The 19,215-nt window shown below is 41.2% G+C and overlaps 1 protein-coding gene across 1 annotated transcript in view; it reads right to left on the reverse strand.

Annotated features, from left to right (window-relative positions):
• Positions 1-14,139, reverse strand: part of LOC104080336 (engulfment and cell motility protein 1) — a 29,316-nt gene extending 15,177 nt beyond the window's left edge. The window contains exons 1-3 of the mRNA XM_009582696.1: positions 13,976-14,139; positions 8,152-8,264; positions 60-167 (exon numbers count right to left, since the gene is read on the reverse strand). Coding sequence (XP_009580991.1) covers positions 60-167; positions 8,152-8,264; positions 13,976-14,136 — 382 coding nt within the window. The 5' untranslated portion in view covers positions 14,137-14,139. The remainder of the gene's footprint in view (positions 1-59; positions 168-8,151; positions 8,265-13,975) is intronic.
• Positions 14,140-19,215: the final 5,076 nt, after the last annotated feature.

A 19,215-nucleotide genomic window follows, 5' to 3' on the forward strand; every position in this document is an offset into this window, starting at 1 on the left:
CACAAAGAGGAATTAGCATAAAAGAAGCAGAAGTGGCACAATCCTTGTGCATGACTTACATTTATCTTGCAAGGAATCATGGGGAACTTCTCCCTGGGGACTTTCTTCCAAGTCTCCATAGTGCAAGACCTTGTGATTAGGTGAAAGTCGACAATACCAAAATTTATCTGTTAAAATAAATGCATTAAACAAGGTTACTCACATTATCTTCATGAGCATTATCAATAGCATAGGAGAAAGCTTACTCAAACAAGGCACTACAGGGAAGGACTCTCTTTTTTCTTTCAGAAGAAGGAATGTGTGGGGTGTATGGAAAGTAGGTCAGGGACTTTGCTCAGTAATTTTACTTGATTAAATGAAGCCAGCACTATTATACAATTTTTGTATTGATTTAGTCACTGGCTCCGAAAATAAATATTAGCAAGAAACAATTGACTTAGTTTTACATGATATTATATACCCCTATGGCCAGAAGACTGGCCAAGTAACCACCGCTTTGAGCGGCTAACTTTAATGTACCCATAAAAGCTTCATTTTTAAAACCCACTATGTGAAAATTAAGCCCTGCCAGCTGTCTTGTGTGGGACACCCAAAACCTGATACATTTGAAATATCCCATACTTTATGAAAATTATGACTCATGTCTTTTTATAGACATGGGAGAACACCCCCATATTTATGGAGGGACTGGACACAGCAATCATGAAAAGATTTGAAAAGCAGACGCTAACTCCCTTGTCCTGCAGCTAACTCAGTGCTTTGCATGGTCACAAATATACATGTGACCATGCAGTCCCATTCCAGTTTACATTTTAGCCGTTCCTAGGAGATGGATGTTTGCATCTCCCGCCACCTCCTGCTTTGCAGGGGTATAATTCCACCTTAACAATATTTGTTAAAATCTGCTCCCATGAAGAACATCAGCTTTGCAGAGCCAGGCCACCATGCTGCCTAGAGTGCAAGGGTGGTGCTTGCCAATTCCCTTTCTGAAATGGCAAGAATGAGGTTACTCTTCCTTGTCAGAGCACCTTCTATCTAATAAATAGATCATATAATGTTAAGCTGTCAAAAATCCAATCTTGTTACATCCAAGCTGTAAGTCTCCAAATGCTCAGAGCAAGGCTAGATGTTAAAATGCCAGTGGAGGGGGCAGAGGGTTTCTCTGCCTCTGTGCTTCTCTCGCTGCTGGCAGCGCTGATGCTGTGCCAAGCAGCAGCCTAAGGGTTAATTTAGAGGAAATATTCGCATTGACACAGCCCCATGGTGCTGCAACCGGCAGGAGCGAATGGAGCCATGGTTCGGATAAAACATTGGAGGAGCTATACAACCACCAGAGCCAGCACATGTGAGCTTGTTTGGGGTGTTAGGAAACGAATGATTTCTTGGCTCTGTTAGTAAAATACTGGCTTCATGGACCCAACTTCTTTCTAAAGGACACTCTCCAGTCCCTTGGCCAGCCATTTAAAATGCAATGCAATAAAACAGAGAAAGGCAATTCGGCTTTGAATGGCAAAAGTGGGCTTCCACACGCCCTTTTAAATTTCTTTGTCATAGTGGGTAAAAATGTTTGGGGGAAAAAACCCACACACTTCAAACCACTTTTATACAAAAAGGTTTCAAAAGACCTTACAAACCGTTGGCAAAGGCTCAAAACAGCAATGGGAGAGATTCTGGTTATCATCTACTTCACAGGCATGTAAAACACTGAAAGATTTACGGTAGAGAGCCTGAGATTATGATTTTGTGATGCACATAAAAAGAGCTCCTGAAATACAAGCATCCCTGGATTGTAAGCAGTACATATGATGTTGCACAGTACGGTGTCAAGAGGAAAACCCACTCGCAAAGCTTTTGTAGGGATTTGAAACTAGAGCAAGCAGGAGCCCTCATTCAGTAGACTCTCATCTGAACAGCACACACACAATCAACTCGTTGGGTAGTTGGTTTGTCTCAGAAGGATGTGTGTGAAACTTTTCTAGATTCGTACCTTTTACCGGAAACTCTACCAGGACCATTTCAAAACCTGATGCTTAAAAAATATACCCCGTTGAATATGCCTATAGACCATCGTGCCCCCTGCCTACCTAAAGAAATGCCTCTACTAACTGTAGCAGGAGGCTCTCATGTCTAGCTTTAACTGCAACCCCATTGCTTATGAGACTGTACAAAAGAATGTACCTTTCTGTCTCTAAGATTACAACAATCACGTTTTCCTAATAAAAGTCACTACTTTCTCAATAACCTGGCCAAGAAGATGGTGTAACTGAAAAAAAATATAAATTCCTTTCAGTTTAGCAAAAATGGGGCTGGTGTTGTTAGTGAGGGTTTGAAAAAGGTCTCTCTAACCTCCTCACGGTTACAGTATTTTGGTAACCTTGTTCCTGTTTCAACCTCCTGCTCCAATAATAAAAGAGGGAAAAAGCCCTCAGTGAAAATGTCTTTAATTTGTTTTTAGGAAGGGGTGGGTTTTATAGGAAGAAACCCTAGTTCTGAAGGCTTGTGGAGCCTTTTACAGCAATTCCCCATAACCCAAGGTTAATTAAAGAACTAATAGCCATAGGCTGTAGCTTGAAGCATGTCCAACGCAATTCTCCTGTGGGCTCACACCACAGCTTTGCTGTCAAGAGGAAAACCCTTAAATGAAACCTACAAATGGAACTAACGAGGTTCCCTCAGCCACAGCCACTAACGACTGCACCAGCCAGGCTGAGGAGGGCAATCAGCACCTTAGTGATGGGAAGTAACCCTTGCTTCTACAACCACCTCAGCCTTACCAGCTGGGTTTTTTTTTTTTAGCTCTACATGATGTTACAACCAGTTTATCAGACAATATCCCACTTATGTGAGATCTCAGTGCCTTGGAGGGGAACAGTTTTAAACAGGATGCGTGCTATTTTACTGTAGTGTAGGTGCTGAACCCAATTTTATTAGAAAAGCAGTGTGTACAATAATGCTGCAATCAAAAATTATATGAAATTGCTTCCACTGACAAAAAGGGTGAAGAAGCCTTAATTACAGAACAGCACGTGGGAAGTGGCCAGCATTTACTTTCAGCTCTAAACTGATAAACAAACAAACAAAAAAACCAAAAGCTCTTTTCTACCATTAGAAAGGGATGTTTATAAAACAAAGAAAAACTACTGTCCAAACTCTCCAGAGCTCTTAAACCCAAGTCTGCAGAGTTGAAGTGCTGCAAGAGGCTTTAAAGACAGGACAGGCATTTCTCAAGAGACCCCGTACTCCACAGCTGGCAGATTCGTGTGTATGTGCACAGCTGGAGTGGGGCAACTGTCTGTTCAGGAAGGAGTGGAGTTTGTTTTGGTTTTAGGCCCAGTCTTATGAATTTGCCCCAAAGTCTAAGTCCCTTCTATGAGCTACAACTCTTATTTTGTATCCAGTGTTATTACACCTGCCTCTGTAAAACTCCTCCTCAGAGCACACAGGTGTAGGGGGAGCAGTCGCTAACCACAGAGTCTTTAGAGACGATGTGGACTTGTGATCTCAATGCAATTTTTGGACACTGCATCATTTACACTTTCCAGTGAGTCCTTACATCTTTTAGCTCACAGACCACTGATGCAATCAAATTAAGGTGCTAGAGATTCTTCTTTGGGAAACAGAATTAATCATTCCAGTTTTTAACCTGAAAAGGTTTCAAACAAATTGTTCTGATTTTCAGATAATTGCTAGAGCAGCCAGTGGGTTAAATATATCGCAGCACATTGTTAAAGATTACAGATGAGGTTAAAAAAAAATCCCAAATAACAAAATCAGCTACAATTTGGCTAGAAGACTAGTATTTAAAACTGTGACCAAATAGTAGGGCACAGAACATTTTACTGATGGGCTACAGAGTGCTTGGCCATTCACACAGTGTGTTTCCGACTGCATTAATGGCCGATGACTCATATGCCCGTAACAATGCTATCCCAGGTAAACAATTGCTGTGGTCAGTACAGAAGTGCTCTATGGTTAGAATCTGGGGAGAAAATAGCTCAGATATGCATGGACAAAAGTCTGAGAGTATACATTTTATCCCAAGATACGTTCCAGGTTACTAAAGAAGTTTTTTGTTCAAAGAAAATCTTCCTCATGGATTTAGCAACAGGAACACACTTTTAAATATATGAGCGAAACGTAAGTATTTGTGTAGTTTTTCGATATATGTGCGTGGACTCACCCTTTTTCTTTCATTGTGTTGTCTTTCTCTAATACAACTGTAGTGACACATTTTCATTCTAACTGGTCTTAACTGCTTAGATGAAAGCCAGCAAGCCCTGCAAATAACTGGTGAATAATTGACCTGTGGCAATGCTGGAGGCATATTTGGTTAACTGGTTCCTCTCAGCAAGTCACACACACTCACAGAAAATTATTTTTTATGGGACTACGGTGGGTGGGATGGTGTAGCAGTAGCAAAGAGGCTTGGCAGAAAAAAGACAAAGTGAGTGTTCTTCAGAAGTGTGAGTTATTTATCCCAGGAAGAGATGGAAAACCTGTCTTCACTTGATTTTTTGTTTTAATTTCAGCTTTCTCTTTCCAGGTTACTTCCATGGTGCCTTGTGGTTTTAATTTAATGGTGTGTATCACCAGGCTTTCCTTCCCTTCCAAAAATTATTGTTCAAGAAACCTCATCTTTGGCTGCAAAACCACTTTAATAACATGCAATTTCTCTATAATCTTTATAAAGCTAAAAGGGGAATTTACTTCCACGAGTGCACCCAGCAACATAAACTACAAATGTACGGGATGACAGCATCAGAAGTATCTATTATCCTCCATAAAATGCCTTTATCTGCTACTTAGCTCTACTGGAAATAATAAATTTTGGGGTTGTAAAGTGCTTTGCAGGCTTTCACTTTAGTTTTCTCCCCTTTCTCTTAGGAATTAACTAAGGAAGGAGAAAGCTGAAGAGGTCTATCTGTCAGCTGATGTCCATGGTCAAGGAACAAAGCGGAGATTTGCAGAGCTTCATGATCTGTTGTTGAACAATGACCAGAAGGGCAGGCTAGATTTTGCTGTTTCATTTCCAACTGATTAAGAATGCTTAATAAAAACAGGAGTTAGTGCTGCGGTTCTCCTATGAAACCTTGCAAGGGAAAGGCCATGTATTCTTTGAAAGTGCTAAGGATCCTGCTGGGACAACAATGATATTTCTCAATTTCGGCTACAGAGAGATCCTGCTGATAGGACAATCCTGTGCTGAAACACAAAAGGCAGAGATCTGACTACAGTTACCTCACAGCTTAATGTTCAGCATCCCCCCAGTGAATCACCTGTTGGATTGGAGGCTTTCCAATGCCGAGTATATATGAAAGTGTTTCACCTCTTCTCAAAAGGCCGTAAGAGGCTATAAACTCCCTGCTCATTTTTTTGTAAATCAATTTTTTCAACTTACTGTGACTAACCATGTGTGTCCTACCACATGTTCAAACAACAGTCTTAACAGAAGTTTGCTCTGGAGTCTTTATCATGGGATAATACCTGTTAATTATTTTTTAAATGGGCAATTTAATGCTTACAGCTTCTCCCATGTAGAGCATGTTCAGGTTGTTCTTGTACAATCTGTAGATTTGCGACATTTGTTCCAGAATTGTCTCAAGGGAAAAAAAGAATCATAGGAAAGGTAAAAGAAGCAGTATACATACTAAAGTAAAACACCTACCTGTTCTTACTACTCTTACAAGTAGGTTGCCACATAACAGGCAAATTATGATGCCTCACAGCACTCGCCATTTCTGTTTCAGCTCCGTGGATGGATGGACCTGGATGGACCACGGCCCTTTGAGGGCCTTGGTAACGCTCTGTGGCAAGTGAATTCAGTTGGAGCAGTGGGCAGGTGATGGGGCTCCTGAACCCCCAGGTAGCACAGGGCACACATACACGGAGGTGGGTTGGGGGAGCGGAGATGGAGAGGTGGGACAAGGCTAACAGAAAACACACTCAGGAATTTGGAACTTGCACTATTTTTATCAGGATGTTCAAAGAAAGCTTGTTTGAAAGCTTGACTATCCCGATGTTTAGTATCACTAGCTAAACCGCATCCTCCATTCACTTTACTTAATCTCCTAGTTCTTGACATCATGACAGCCCAGGTCTTACAGATTGCTCAGCTTGCTCTACTTGGGGTACAAGAGACTGATTTCAAGAGAGCTTCTTCTGCTTTGTGCCAGCTGCCACTATTTGCTATTTGGACTGTGCCAGGCACTGTACATACCTAAAAAAGGATCCCAATTGAATGGCTTATATGCCAAACATGCTTGTGTTTACAAACCATACTTTGCTTCTTCATTAGACCACACAGTGTTAGATCTTACTGAATTTAGTCCTGGTGGCCTCATGCATCATCATCTTCTGTAATGGTTGCGTCTTCTCCCTCCCTCCCAGGGGGATAATTTACACTGCTGTTTCAGGGAATACAGGGAGTCTAACATAAAGCACACACGACTCTTAAGGGCATGCGGAAACTTGCCCTTCTAAATGGGCTTGTGCCTGACAAAAAACAATATATTTTAGAGAAGGTCAAGTTCTTTGAGGCATGGTTGCGTGATTTATTTGTTTCCAAAGAACTGTGAACTTTTTTGGCCCTGTATAAATATGGCATCAAAACAATTAATCTGGTGGCCTATACAATTCACTCCAAGGCATGATACATAGTAACCTTCTCAACTGTGGACCAGAAGATTACATTGATTTATTTTTTTAAATATTTTTTTTTAACTTAAACTCCACTCATGTAAGTTGAACCAATTTATATCCCCTAAGGCTTTAGATCCTATAAATCATGAACAACGGTTTAAGATAAAATAAACAGCCTATCTTCCTCTTGGAGAGCTGCCCAAAGAAGAACATGTGCCACAAACCCTGCTCCTTCCCTAGAATTTCAGTCATTCAGATTAAGGCTCTGAGAGGAAAATAAACAACCCTCACTACTGATAGCCAAACCAAACTAGGCATTACTTTAGCTACTTTCACTCCGTGAATATGCTGCTGAAGGGAGAACACATATCATGCCTCCCTATGAAATCTGTATAGAAAGTCACAGTGGAGTATTAATGTTCTTTCCGTAAACTCTGTTTAAGCAGCAGGCTTCATAGGTGTTTATAGGCTTGACAGAGAGGATATAGAGCTGCATCACATTTTTTCCTGCAACTCAACCCTTTCATAAAGGCTTTGAAATTTTCCAAAATAACCTCCCTACATTAAGGAAAATTGCCTCCTTGTTTCTAAGGAAGGAGGAATTACAGGGATACTTCTCTCTGTGAAGAAAGCGGGTTTCCCCAATTTATCTGAAGGTTTCAAATATTGATCTTTGTCAGTTCTTACTCTTAGCTTTTTTAACTTCCTAATTTGTATTGTATTTACAGCGGAAAACAAATGGCAATCTGAATCCTCACAAAATGAGGGTTTTAAAGGGAAATTTTTGGATACAACTTCTAATCAATCTGCTGAATTTATACTATGTCCCGTTATTTTGTCTGGAGAAAGAAGCATGCCTCTCTGAGGGGAAAAGAACCACAGAGTTTGACTGTGTAAAATGAGCTGTAAATCTAGCACTGAGCTATGACTCAGGATTGGGAAAATAATCTTCTCATGTCAATCAACTATTCATCTGAAGGTACACAAATTACTGATCTAAGTGCTTTTAAAAAATATATTTAATCACCATAAGATATTTAATGTATATGGTAATGTAAGACAAAATGACAGGCAGTACTAGAGGGAGGGGTGCAGAATGAGCTCATCGCATATATAAAGGTGGTCCAAGTCTGAGAGATTAAAATTTTGGCTACACCAAGTTTCACGTGCTATTCCTGCAGAGGCAGACATTTTGTTTTGAGATGAACAAGAAGCCTGGAAATCCAGGCAGAAATCAAAATACTCAGTTCTGATTGCAAGACTGCTGCTTGAGATTTTTGTCAAATGCTGGACTTGTTCAGATGATCTGTGTGATGAAGCCAAAACCAGTTCCAGGGAAACACAGGAAATCCTACAACAACTGTAACTAGGAGATGCTTTCAGATGCGCCCTGGTAAAAACAGTCAAGACAGCACTACAACCAAGGGTCTTGCCAGTAAAAGTAGTATTCCTCATCCCAACTTTTAGACAAAAGTGACAATAAAAAGCTAGACTAGGCAGTCTGAGCTGTACCTTGCCGACGCCGACTGTTGAGTTTCCTAAAGCAGGTGCCCTCCACAAGTCGATTGAGACGTTGCTGCTTGATCAGTTCTAAGATCTCAGGCTGAATCTTCTCTTTTAGTTCCCTTGGGAAGAGAGAAAGTAGGCACTTGTCAAATTCAATCAAAGACCATCCTCTTTCCTCTGAAACAGAGTCTCACAAGATGTTTCTGCAAGGAGTTTGAAGGGGACAACAGTCACAGGCAGGCCCAGGTCGGAATTCAAGTCTGCTCCAGAAAAAAAACCCTTTTTCTTATAAGAATGGGAGTCAGAATATCTCTGTTGTAGACATCTCCCTGCTATGACATCAGTGTATGACTCAGGCAAGTCACTTATTTGTTTCTTACTTTACTCATCTAAAAATAATGCTTGCTATAACGCATCAACAAGGTTTTTCTGTGGCAAATAATGCTCTTTCATTGTACGAGCACTGTGAAGTTTATTTGAGGGCCTGTCACCTTTTGTTCCACGATCCTCTGCTGGTATACCTGACTAGCACTATTGTTTAGGACAACACAAGAAGGCTAAAACACATTTTGAAACCATGATAAAAAGCAGCGAGCAATGCCAATGAGCTAAAATAATGACCAGTGCTATATGCTTGTTCTTAATTCCACATCATTCAATTAATTCATTATTATCAGAATTTTGTGGAAGACTAACCCATGACTAGGGGACTGCTCAAGGAGCAAACTTTACCCTTGCCCAGGAGTGCAGAAACCCACAGTGCATTTAGAAATAATATTTATATCCTTCAGAATATCGATTTTCTACATCCTACTTTGATAAGAGTTCAACATGTCAAGAACTAGGCAGAAAACGTATGCACGTAATATTTAAAGTTTGACTTCATACACCATCACATGGATTCACAGATGTCTGAATTCATCAGTTATATCCTCACTTAGATTCATTAAGAATACATAAAAGACAGGTTTAAACATCAACTCGACAGCAAGCCTAGGAAGATTAAAAAATAACTGAATGTGTAGAGGATTTATAAAACATGAAGTGTGTCAGAACCATAATTTTCCATTGCTGTGCAAATTAGGTAATACCAAAAATCATTCTGTCTGGCAGTATATTCCAGCAATCATCATCAAAAGGAAGCAAAGCTGTGGTATCCCATAGAGACAACGAAAATTTCTCTCTTCTTAAAAACTTAGGGAGCCCAGTCTCTGCTGATTTCCACATTCATTTCGATCCTATGCCTTTGATCTGCCAGACTCCCACTGAAACCACCTGAAGTCCTCTGCTAGAAAGATCAGGCCTTTAAACAAAAATGCCATCTTTCCCCCAGGTATTAACAAAATGGTTGGAGTTCTTGATGCATAACCCACCACATACTTACAAGCTGTGAAAATCTAGCTGGTCAAAAATCAAGGAAGCATTGTAACTATAGAAACAGGCCACCTTTTGGAAATGTATTATTAGTCCTTTAGGATAATTTTCAAGCACTGTTGTTTTCTCATTGGGAACTAAGATATGAATATGCTGAATGGTTAAATACCGCAATTAAAAGAATTTTGTGCTTGAATAAATGTCTTGCTTTTACTGAGCTGATGAGCTTCCCCATTCCTCAGGTAAGAGCTAGGAGCAGGGGCTGAGGAGAACAGTGTTAAAAACCAGTGTGGGTTACTCAGCAGTCCAGGCTGCAGACTAAATCTCCAGCTGGACTGATTTCAAACATTCAAGACTGGTATAAACATCAGTTTGATATTTAGGTAGTTTAATTCAGAAATTGCATGGTTATCATCAAATAGGTGTTAAAGATATCATAACATCATAGTTGTAAGACACTACTGAAAAAACAAAAATGAATGGGTCACCCAGCACATTAACATCTGACTGTTTGCTCATAGTATTCCCTCTTCTGTCCTCTAAAGACCCATCTGCCCTTTACAAACCAGAGGAAGAGAAGGATTTTTAACCAATCCAAAAATAAACAGGTAATTCTCTCTGAAGTACTTCACTGTCTAAGGCAAACTTTCCATAGGAGGAAGGGAGGTAGAAAAAAGGGACACCTTCTGCCTCTTTGCTGATGTGCTGGAGTCCCTCCACACATGTGCATATATTTGCTCTCACAACCGTGAAGCTCAGAGGTAGTACTCTTCTGTTTTACAGTCCCCATACTTGAACACACAGAGGTTGTGGAGACAACCCATTACTTCACGGAGAAACAGTCGTCAGTGACTTTGGACTTTAGTGACACCCCATAAGTCCATCCATCCCTTGCCATGGTCACCTGCACTTACTGTCCTCAGCAGCTCATGCCAACACATGGTTTCTCTGACTTGTATGGTTTTCAGCTATTTTTCAGACACCATGACTCTAGATATGTTTTTTCAAGGTGATCCTGCCACTTAGTGCTCCTCACTGTCAAGGTTTCTGTTCCATCACTTCAAGGTGACAGAAATGGGGCAGAACAATCAAACCACGGCACACAGTTAAACAAATGATGTGCTTCCTTGAATCTTTATATTTCCTTCAGAAAGTCCTCTGAAGGCAAGGGAGTTCAGTTTCTCAGGGTCAGTGTTTAAACACAGGAGGGTTAGAAAAAAAATCTCTGTACAAGAAATAGGTCATCCTGCCTCATTTTAAAATCATTGCGCTAAAGGAAGATCATAAATGCAAATATGTTTTGTGAAAATTTTATTTATTGTCCTTCAGATGACATCCGCTTAACAGTTTGTGCCTTGTGAAGAGAGAGAGAACAAACTCAGAAAGTCTAACGAGACAGCGGCTTTAAAAATTGCTATTAGTTTCCTACTGTGTTCCTGTCATGTAAGAATGGCAGAAGTTAGTGGGCTGGTAAGACAGAAGGGTTGGGGGAACCACACAGTAATATATACGATCACTAATTTTCTGATCTCACTAGTCTCGGTGCTATAGGCAATACTGACATCAGTAACTTGCTTTTAAAATAACAGAATTGTCGGCAAATCTGAAAAACATTAGAAATTATTTTTAAATTATTCAAATGATACTAGTTCTTCTTCAGCACCAGTTATATCTGTCCCCAGCTTTTACCTTTCCAGGTTATAGTTAAGACTCTTTCTTGTTAGCTGTTTTCCTTCCAGGATGGGGCATATTAGACATTTAAATCATTACAACACAACAGAAGAGTAATCCCAGAACTGCTTTCATGTGTTTTGTCCTTTTATCTTCTGGCTTGTAGCTATGCCCTCTCCTAATCACTTCACCCATTCAGAGCAGGCATTAGTGACTCCTTCTAACATTGCAGAGAAATCTGTAAGATAAAAAGCTGAAAAGCATCCACATCCCTCCCTCTATTTCCCTGTACCTTGCTGATTTTCATACAGATGTTACTTAGCAATGGCTCCCTAGCTGACATTAACTCTACATTAACCAGCAAGCCTCCACTTGGACATCAGATCTTTATCCAGTATTAACCCCTCTGTTGCCATTTAATGTGTCAGGGAGATCTCTGGTCCTCTACAGGCCAACTGGATTCCTAGGCACCTTCTTCCACAGCCATTCAAAATGAACCAGTGCTACTTCGTCATTTCATTGTGGAATGGTAGTTTGGATGATCAATAATGATTCCAGAATCTTGAATCGATTCTGTTCTGAAGGACTTTTTATTTTCCCTAATCAAAAGCAGAAATTGAAAAAACTTCATCTCACATGATGCAACAATGCTTATATAAAAGAAAAAATTAATCCTTGCAAAACAAGGCTGTTGTAGTTACGAGGATCTGAGGCAACACTTTCCAGCTTGCATTCAAATCCAACTTAACTGAAGCTTCTCTCATCCAGCAGCTTGAAAACTTAAAACTTCCGTGCTTCATACAACAAACAGCAGAAGAAAGACTTCTATCATGTTCAAGGCAAGAAAACCCATCATCTGATTGCCATATTCTCACGCAGAATTAAACAAGGCCTGCCGACTTTACATTCACCATTGTGCGCAATCACTTTTAGCATATCTACAAGGCTTTAAAATATACAGCACAGCCACGATTGCTCTCTTCATTCACATTCTCTCCCTACAATAAGGCCATGATTCTGTACTTCTATCAATTGTGCCATCTATGCAATTTGAGAGAGTTCAGTACAGGGAATCAAATCGAACGGGAAAATGAAAGAACCGTTTCTTTTCACAGTCAAGAATAAGTGATCATGGATGCAATCAAAATGCAAATGCATAAAGTTAAATCTCTGCAAATGCAGTTGTGATTGCTTAAACACCTTATTGATTTACTCAGCCTTTATAGCCTTTAGGCTTAGCCTTTGTCCTGAATCTGAAATGAGTCTCTTCAGCTGCTTTTAACTATTTGTGTTGGCTGTTTCACTCATTCCATGATGGGGAAGGAGACCCGCACTCTGGCAGCAACTAGCCAGAGTGATACTGGAAATAAAGAGCTTGCAGAGGGCACTGGCAAGTTTCACACGGCTGGGCGATGGTGCAAAAGAATATAAATAGTTGACCTGTATCATACTTAAACAGTTGACTCACAGGGAAAGCGAGAAGTTTTGGTGACAAGCTTAGCAGTACTGAGCGGCTTTAAACCACTAAATGTTGCAGGGGATTGGCAGGGGATTTCTGAGCAGTGTAATGATGCAAAACTGACTGGAACCATTTGTACTTTTTAACTGATGCATTACTATGAGTGACATCAGTTCTAATTGGGCATTAGGTCCTATCTTCTAATACACTGAAAACATAAAAGAAACATTCCCCCCTTGATCCACATTGGTGTGATTAAAATTTAAGTGTGTAATTCTACTTAGCTTATGCTTCCGCTGTTGCCCTGCTACCCCTGGAGGAATGTGTCCCCAGAGCTTGTACTTAGATATCTGTATCCTTTAGAAACAAATCAAAATGAACGCCCTGCTTCTGAATCCTGAAACGCTCTGGTCCAAACCCTTCTCTATACCTCTGCCTTGAAAAGGAGATTTGGAAAATCATGAGCCATTCCACTTGAAACATGGTCAGGATTTCATGACATTTCAGCTGATGCTTCTGGAGTCCTCACCATTTCTCTGCTGTTCTCAAAAGGGTCCTGCTATTCTCAGTACATCATTTGTGCACCACGGAGTCTGCATCTGTCCTGTGCCATCAGTTCAGCCAGAAGCCCAGACTTGGTCCAGAGCCAAATACGGCCTCCATTTTTCATATAACAGAACAAAGGGTATTCTGAGAAACGGAAGGAGCTATGGTGGCGACTTTGCAGTTTGATACTTTGCAGTAAACAACAAGGAAATGAGAATCCCATTGGCTAGCTGCCAGAATGTTATCATTTAGAAAGAAGTAACTGCTTGTCATTAACACCAAAGATAATGCCATAAACACAGACAGTCATACACAACACCACTCTTTTGGCGAGCCAGTGTGTATTGGCTCCTCTTCTTCTGGGCTTCTCCCTGTCTCACTCAGAGAAGTGACATTTGGAATTTTTAAAGGCCCTTGGACAAAAGACAAAGTTGTGGTGTTTGTTGTTTGTTTGTTTTGTTTAAAAGCCACTACCAGCACCAAAACCAGGCTCACATTCATGCAAAGCTAGGAAATGTCAAAGCATTGTTTCACACAAATAAGCCATGTGAGACCCTGTAGGGATTTGCTGAATCTGGTTTCACTGAACTCAAAGAAAAAGTTATGATTCCCAGCAGAAGAAAATATAATGCACTTCAAGCAGATGCCGCACTACTGCTTTTGAGCCTGGCTCCCTGGACAGCTTTCCTCCTTGGGTTCCCCTAGAAAAGCTCACAAATGTCATTCACATTTGTTAATCCTTCCATGCAAAAATGAGTGGGAAGAGAAGACAGTACTTACAGAATCGGACGAGACTGGAAATCTTCCTGGTTCATTCTTTCAGACTGGCGTATTTTCAGTATTTCTGTGTAACTGAGATTCTGAAGTTTGCTCTTGAACTGATCCAGAGAGCTAGGCTTGGTAGTGAGCGCTCTCATTATCTGTTCTTTCACTACCTGCATTACCTGCAGTTGACAAGGAAAGGAAAAGAAAACCTGTGTTAACACTTTCTGCATTTTTGTTTCAAATATTATTCTGGGTCACAGTAAGGTTTCTAGGTATAGAAGATGATTAGTACTATGTGGTCTCAAGACAACTTTTCAGTAGCATAACAAGAAAATAAGCCAATTTCTGACAGGGCATCACAGCTTACAGCAAAAGCTCATCTGCTCTGTAAAAAGAAAAATTCTTTTTCGGGGGTGGTAAGGAGGGTGTCATTTATTGCTTGGCTGTCTCCCTAGACACCTAAATTACAATTGCCGGTTATAGGATTTTAAGTCCCACTCTGCCTGTGGCTTGTGTGCCCACAGCAGCAGTAGCGTGGCTCTTTTGCATTCTGAGCTGAGATGATGCTCCTGTCATGTCAGGGACAGGCACATATACAGCACCAGACTTGTAACAGCAGAAAAAAGCTGTGAAGTCCTAAGGAGCCGACTGAGAGCGCAGGTGCACATCCTGACTTCTGCAAACTCAACCCAGGCGAAGTACACAAGCTGCAGGGGCCACAAGAGAGACTGCAGAGAGTTTTTCAGGTCTTACAGCTCTCCTGCTGGGTCTTAGAGCTGCTCTCCTGACCAGAAGGCAGTAGCACAAAGCTGCTAACTGTGGCCTGTTGCTTCCCTTATTCCTTATGCCCAGAGGCGACGTGCACACGCTGAAACACAGGAGGTTCCCTCCGAACATCAGGAAACACTTTTTCACTGTGAGGGTGACCGAGCACTGGTACAGGTTGCCCAGGGAAGTTGTGGAGTCTCCATCTTTGGATACTCAAAAGCCATCTGGACACGGTCCTGGGCAACTGGCTCTAGGTGGCCCTGCTGGAGTAAGCGGGCTGGACCAGATGACCTTCAGAGGTCCCTTCCAACCTCAACCATGCTGTAATTCTGTGAGAGCCTTACGCTGCAGGCACATTATGGCCATACACAGTGAAGGAAAGAGAACTTGCTAAAAGAGACCATTAGTCAGGGGAGAGAGAGAAAGAGAGAGAGATATCAATGTGCCAAGGATATTACAGGATTGCTTTTGAAGCAATGCCATGAACAATGAAAAACAAAAAATGAGAATGAAGGATGGCTCGGCAACAGCCATCTATCTGCATATTAATTATTTTATCAGGAGAAAACTGCTGAGACACAGTTAACTAAGGGGAATTGCTTGGCTCTAGTTCAAATAAATACATGTCACAGATTACTGTTTGTCTTTCTGCAATCCTAGACTCATTTTGTTGGTGCTGGTGCAAACCACACACTTTGAAATATTTATCTTAGACTTAGAAAGGCCCATCCCACCCAAATCCAACAGCTAAAAACCAGTAGGAAACGGTAACACCCCCCTGGTATCAAAGTGGGTGTGACAGAAGTTAACAGCTACACAAACAGAGGGCAAAAGCTTTTTCTGCACTGTTAATTTTCCTTTATTCTTTCATTTTCACCATGTATCTTAAAACAGAAGCTTAGCCCCTCAGATGGGGGGCTAATCATTCTGAAAATTTTTCTTTTCACATGAATATTTCATTGCTTCACATGTGTTGCCTCAGTCTTCTAACTCATTGCCTGCCCGATGTTTTCTATTTTTGCTTCCTGAGATGTAACTTCTTTCTCAGATGTGATCTAAGCACTCATTTTAGCTGTGTCCAGCAGGTGAAACTAAACAATTAAAAAACTGAAGGTAATCTCCTTCCTTACTATAGGGACTACATCCATCCCAGAGATCTACTTCAAGAGGACAAGATGCTTCTCCCAAAGGTGTTGGCTCAGGTGGGCAGCAAATGCCTTTGCCACATTTCCACCCCCTGGGTGAGGCAGCTTACCCACAGCCCCTCGGCTGGGGCCTTGCTTTGAATGCATCCTTGCAGTTAAGATCCTACTCTTGGTAAATCTTGCAAACCTGGCCGAGCAGAGCTGAGCTCTGCTCCATCCACTCCTACAAATGTAATAGGTACATTGCTATGTATTTGAGGAAGCCTTCTAAAACTTAAGTTTGATGGTGAAAAGCAACGTTGAATTCTGTACTCTACACCTGCATACTCTTCATTTCACATGCAGAAGTATTTGTTTTTAGGTGGTGGCCATGTGCAGCTAAATCCCTCTGAAGGGTTACTTAGCTGGTCTGCCAGTGGGAATCAGCTACTTTCCCATCTGAAAGACGAACTCCTGACTGCCATCCGACTCCTTAGAGGGATTAACGCCTCCTTGACTGCATTCAGAGTGCGCTCACTGGACCACGCCAGTCCAAGTAAGAAACGTGCTGTCATACCTTGAAAATGACAAATCAAAAGGTCAAACAACCGTAACAACTGAACGTTAATGGATCATGTCCAGCAAGGCGAGTGGCATACTCCTACTGATGTCACTGAGTTTGATACCTAAAATGGCTTAGGAAATGTAACGAAGGAAACGTCCTCCAAGAAATAGTGGGAAAAAAATGAAGCAATCCCAGTGATGAGTTGGATGTTTAAAAATACCTTCCGTCTTCCTCTTTCTGCCTTCTTTACAATGACTACTTATTGCTGCTAATTAATTTAAATTTATATTCTATATGTTTAAATATTATTAATTAGGACTAATTATTATTAACTACCAGGAATGGAGAAGAGGGGAGAGACTGGAAACTAACCTTGCACATTGAAAATGTATTCAGCTATTGGTACCTCCTAACACTACTGTCCAGGCTCCCAGCGAACTGGGCTTAACTTTTCACCCTCACAGAGAACGTGACATTCAGCCACTGCCTTCACTTCTGCCTTCTCAGGCATGCTGTTATATGCGGTTTTAGAGCCAGCCTGCAGTCATTATTTCCGCAATATCGTGCAAAAGAAGCATGCAAAACCAGGTAGCTTAATTCAAACATGTAAGCCCCGTCACTGCTCATGGGTTCAAATTCCCTGGCTATTAGAAAACAACAAATTACTGCAATTTCAAACAGACAGGCATAGTACAACTACTAAACTAACCATATTACACTGCTACATTAACTATCACTGCCGTATCACCTTGATTTTTCAGCACTAAACCAGATTTGCAAGCAAATATAGTCCTGCAATCGCTTATGCATGCATGCAGTTCCAGTTTTATGCATTCATTCAAATATCTGTACAAATCTGGTTTTTTGTTGCTTACATATAGGTTTAGTTTCCTAAATTCAGGCACTCATCCTGCGGAAACTGCCTCTATGTGTAGTTTTTTTCCATAAAATAAATGGATAAACAAATAAATACTATATTTTAGGGAGCTGCATGTATGCAGATCTTCTTTTCAGTCTGATCTCTGAACCATCCATATGAAGCAGCACTCATTCTTGACTAAACAATGCAAAAGAGGTTCAAGTTCAGTAGATTTAGGGCGCTGTCATTTATGCTTAGTTGCAAAATCCTGTATAAACCCTTGTCTTCCTTCTCTGGTACTCACTGTTGTGGTTAACGTGCAAACAATGCAAATTCCTCTTCTTTGCTATGATCTGTGAAGTTATTCACAGGGTATCATCAAAGAGCCCCTTGGTTTAGAGGCTCCCATTGCTCCCGAGACAGACGGCAGGAAGCGTATGCCCCAGACCCAGCACATAAGGGGGTGATCATTTGCCTTGTAATGTTTATAGCCAACACTATTTAACTAGCTGGCCAAAATGTCAAAGCTGCTGATTGCATTGAGTCTCCTGAGCATTTGGGAATCACTGCCAAGAACTTCTAATCTGTTCAATTTCCAGAGCTGAGTTGCCAGCCTTTGATTACTGCTGTCTGAGAGACAGTATCAACCCTTCCTCCCCATGTGTCTGACCTTACAATGAATTAAAGGTATTGTCTACTCAATGTGATTGTACATAAACACTGTAGACAGCTGTTTTAATTACATTATGCTTTGCTACTCTTACTGAGAAATGAGTGTTTCAAGGGGGCACATGTGCTTTAAATCATGTCCTTTTTATCTGACGACCTCTTGCACGGTAAGAGAATCCCAAGTTCTACATTACGACTAAGGTAAATTCACTGAAGACATGAAGAGAAAGACAGCAGGCCTGTATCAGAAATAGTGTGGCCAGCAGTAGGGAGGTGATCGTGCCCTGTACTCGGCACTGGTGAGGCCGCACCTCGAATACTGTGTTCAGTTTTGGGCCCCTCACTACAAGAAGGACATTGAGGTGCTGGAGCGTGTCCAGAGAAGGGCAACGAAGCTGGTGAAGGGTCTAGAGAACAAGTCTTATGAGCAGCATCTGAGGGAACTGGGGTTGTTGAGCCTGGAGAAAAGGAGGCTCAGAGGAGACCTTAATTGCTCTCTACAACTCCCTGAAAGGAGGTTGGAGCGAGGCAGGTGTTGGTCTCTTCTCCCAAGTAACAAGCGATAGAACAAGAGGAAATGGTCTCAAGTTGCACCAGGGGAGGTTTAGATTGGATATTAGGAAAAATTTCTCCACCGAAAGGGTTGTCAAGCATTGGAACAGGCCGCCCAGGGAAGTGGTTGAGTCACCATCCCTGGAGGTATTTAAAAGACCTGTAGACGTGGCGCTTAGGGACATGGTTTAGTGGTGGACTTGGCAGTGTTACGTTTATGGTTGGACTTGGTGATCTTAAGGGTCTTTTCCAACCTAAATGATTCTATGATTCTATTTAATCACATAGGACCTTATTCCCCGTATTTTGTATCCATCTAACGTATCTTATATTTCTACGGTCAGCATCACCATAATATTAAATTATGGTTTTTTTGTTAAGCTGTTTTAGTCTAGCTTTGTGTTTAGCTTATTTGACCTCTTCTCTGTCATATCACATTCTGACTACTTTGCCTTTCCAACATTTACCCCCTCTTTTACTCTTCTTTCTCTCTCTTGCCATGACAACTTTTGCCTATGCAAATAAAGTCTCTTCCTTTCAGCACAGAGCAGAGGTCTGAACAATGGGCTCTACAACAAGGGGACAAAATAAAAAGAGAGAAGTTGTCAATGTCAGAAAGAGGAGTTTATCAGGGCCAAACTCTACAGCAACCTTCCCACTGACCGCATTTCAGTGGCTTGTTTGCAACTACGGAAGGCACAAACCTCTCAACTCTACT

Source organism: Fulmarus glacialis, unplaced genomic scaffold (assembly GCF_000690835.1).
Source record: "Fulmarus glacialis isolate BGI_N327 unplaced genomic scaffold, ASM69083v1 scaffold1718, whole genome shotgun sequence".
Lineage (NCBI taxonomy): Eukaryota > Metazoa > Chordata > Aves > Procellariiformes > Procellariidae > Fulmarus > Fulmarus glacialis.